Source organism: Mercurialis annua, linkage group LG3, assembly GCF_937616625.2.
Source record: "Mercurialis annua linkage group LG3, ddMerAnnu1.2, whole genome shotgun sequence".
In the NCBI taxonomy this organism is placed as follows: domain Eukaryota; kingdom Viridiplantae; phylum Streptophyta; class Magnoliopsida; order Malpighiales; family Euphorbiaceae; genus Mercurialis; species Mercurialis annua.
In genome coordinates, this window is record NC_065572.1 from 52,866,137 (window position 1) to 52,868,652 (window position 2,516).

The following is a 2,516-nucleotide window of genomic DNA, read 5'->3' on the forward strand; positions in this document are numbered from 1 at the left end:
CGGCTTTGATAGCGGGGATTTAGAGGGTTGTACGCAAGAATTTCGTGGGCCGATTCCGAGGGGCTTTTACCTAGTAGCTTGACATGTTTTTTCCGACTATTCGTAAATGTTTTAAATCGAACATTTTAAATGGGAAACTAAATGTTTTTAAAGGATGTTTTAAAAGTAAAACTAGATGTTTTAAATGGACTTTAAAAGGTGTAAAGTGAATGTTTAAACGGTTTAAAAGATACAACAATCAGTTTTGCAAAATGATTCGTATTTTTAACAATTAAGTCTATACTATAAAGTGATTTCTTTAAGTATTGCTAAACCTAAAATGACTTAATATAAGTTTGAATGTTTTCTCAAAGTGAGAATTATTCATACGGTTTTAAAAAGAGAAAGACCATAAGTTCTATATGTTTATATGCTTTGTCTGGAACTTCATTCCCGGACGTATTAGTTTATACGTGAAACATGTTTTGATGTTTTATCTTGTGTGTTTGTGTTTAATTCGACCAGCTATCAGGTCGTCAGATCGAGACAACAGGGGAGTCTATTAGACATACCACATACCACAAGGGAGTCATTCTTTATTCAACTGTTTTAAACCAAGAAATCGCACTAAGTATGAAACTTAACCAAAAAAGATCCATTGGAACGAGCTACCTATTGGACAGCAATAGGGTTGTGTGATCACCGATACTATTCTAGAAATAAACATGTGTCTGGTATAGAGGTAAGTATGTCGAAGTGTTAATTCACATGGCAATGGAAATGTTGACGGCGTAGACTTAACGGGTAACCCGGGCGTCATTAATTTGTTTATGGCCCAGATACCCTATACAGAATTGTGATGGCAGTGATTCAATTCATGTTCTTTATTCTGTATAAAATCATGGTGTTAGTGTCAAGGTTTGTATCATAGGTTGTCAATTATGTAATTGAGGATTAGGGTTTTATCTTGATACATAAATTGGTAATATTTTATTATACAAATGTTTTATGTATATGCGATTTCGATATTCAACTGTAAACCTGTTGACTCACTCAGAAATATTTATATTTCTGACCTCCTTGTTGTTTCTGTTGTTTTTTTTAGGTTCATAACGCATCAGAATTTCAAAAATTTATCAAAAACCCAAAACAAGATCCATGTAATTCAAAGAGATAGACACAATTGTATAAATAAAACTTACACTAATGTTGAATTCAACCAACAATGTAGGAAGGAAGGAGGTGGTTCACATTGGTGATACCTTGCCTCGGATCAGAAACGCCTCCAAAAGAATGTGTCCTCTACAAATATCCACACGAACAAACCTTTGCCAAAACAAGTTCTTGTGTGCTAGAACTATTGCTTCACAAAGTAATTACGAATTTGTGAATAATATTTAATGATTATGTTTTGTGTTTTATTTCAAAAACACATATATAAAACCCTAGGCATAAGAGTGTATTTATAAGAAAATAACACATTTAGGTAGTGGCGAACCTAGACCAATAAACTTGAGGGGGCCAACATATGACTAAAATATTAAATATTTTTAATATATTTAGTATTAGACAATTCAAAAGAAAATATTTAGAACCCAAACAATAAAATTCTTATTATAATATAATTTACTTTTAAATGATAATCTTATGACATAAAAAATATATTAAACCATATATCTTAAAAATTTGAACTTCGTTTTTAAAGAAAAGCCCAATCATCAAGTATAGAATCTGAGTTAAAAGTTAGGACGATTTCTTTCTCAATATTGATGACCAAAATTTGTAAGAAATTCATCCTCCATCTTGTTGCGAGGTCTTGTTTTCACAATTTTCATAGCCGAAAATGCACGTCCACAAGTAGTAGTAGATACCGGAAGAGTTAGAACAATACGAATCAATCTATCTAAAAGATAATATATCTTAGATTTTTCTGTCTTCGTCAATATTTGACACAATTGAGAAATAGAAGACAACTCTTGAAAGTTTGAGTCACTTCTTTTGTCAACTTCAAAATGCTGCAACTGAAATCTCAAATTAATGATCTCTTGCATGCTAAAATCTTCAGGATAATACTTCTCTGCAAGAGTGCCTGTATCGTCAATATTAAATGACTAATAATCATTCGCGCGTCTAAAGCTGAACTAAGTGTCACTAGTTCCATTACTTGTTAAGTAAATCAGTTATGTAATTCTTGTAATTGGCAATCTATAACAGCATTAAAAATATCAAAATGAAAATGGTGCTCAATATCGATATCATCACGTTGTTGACGACCTCAACCTTCAACATATCGACCATTTAAATCTGGCACATCACATTATGCTATTTTGAGAATGATTTGGTGCATGCAAGAAAGTTTTTCCAACCATCTTCTCTCAGTTTCAGAATGGGTTCTTTAGTGCTCTTCACCAACTGCATAACATTCAAAAGATCTTGAGATTTTTGTTGTTGATCTTGACAAAGAGCTTATGTGATGTCCATAATTTCTTTCACCAAATGCAAAATAAATATGAATTCAAAAGATGTAATCCTTTATA

The 2,516-nt window shown here is 31.9% G+C and overlaps 1 protein-coding gene across 1 annotated transcript in view; it reads right to left on the reverse strand.

Annotated features, from left to right (window-relative positions):
- Nucleotides 1–2,468: 2,468 nt before the first annotated feature.
- The window catches only part of LOC126672625 (uncharacterized), a 1,051-nt gene continuing 1,003 nt past the window's right edge, over nucleotides 2,469–2,516 (reverse strand). Inside the window, exon 3 of the mRNA XM_050366576.1 lies at nucleotides 2,469–2,516. This exon is cut by the window's right edge and continues 227 nt beyond it. Coding sequence (XP_050222533.1) covers nucleotides 2,469–2,516 — 48 coding nt within the window.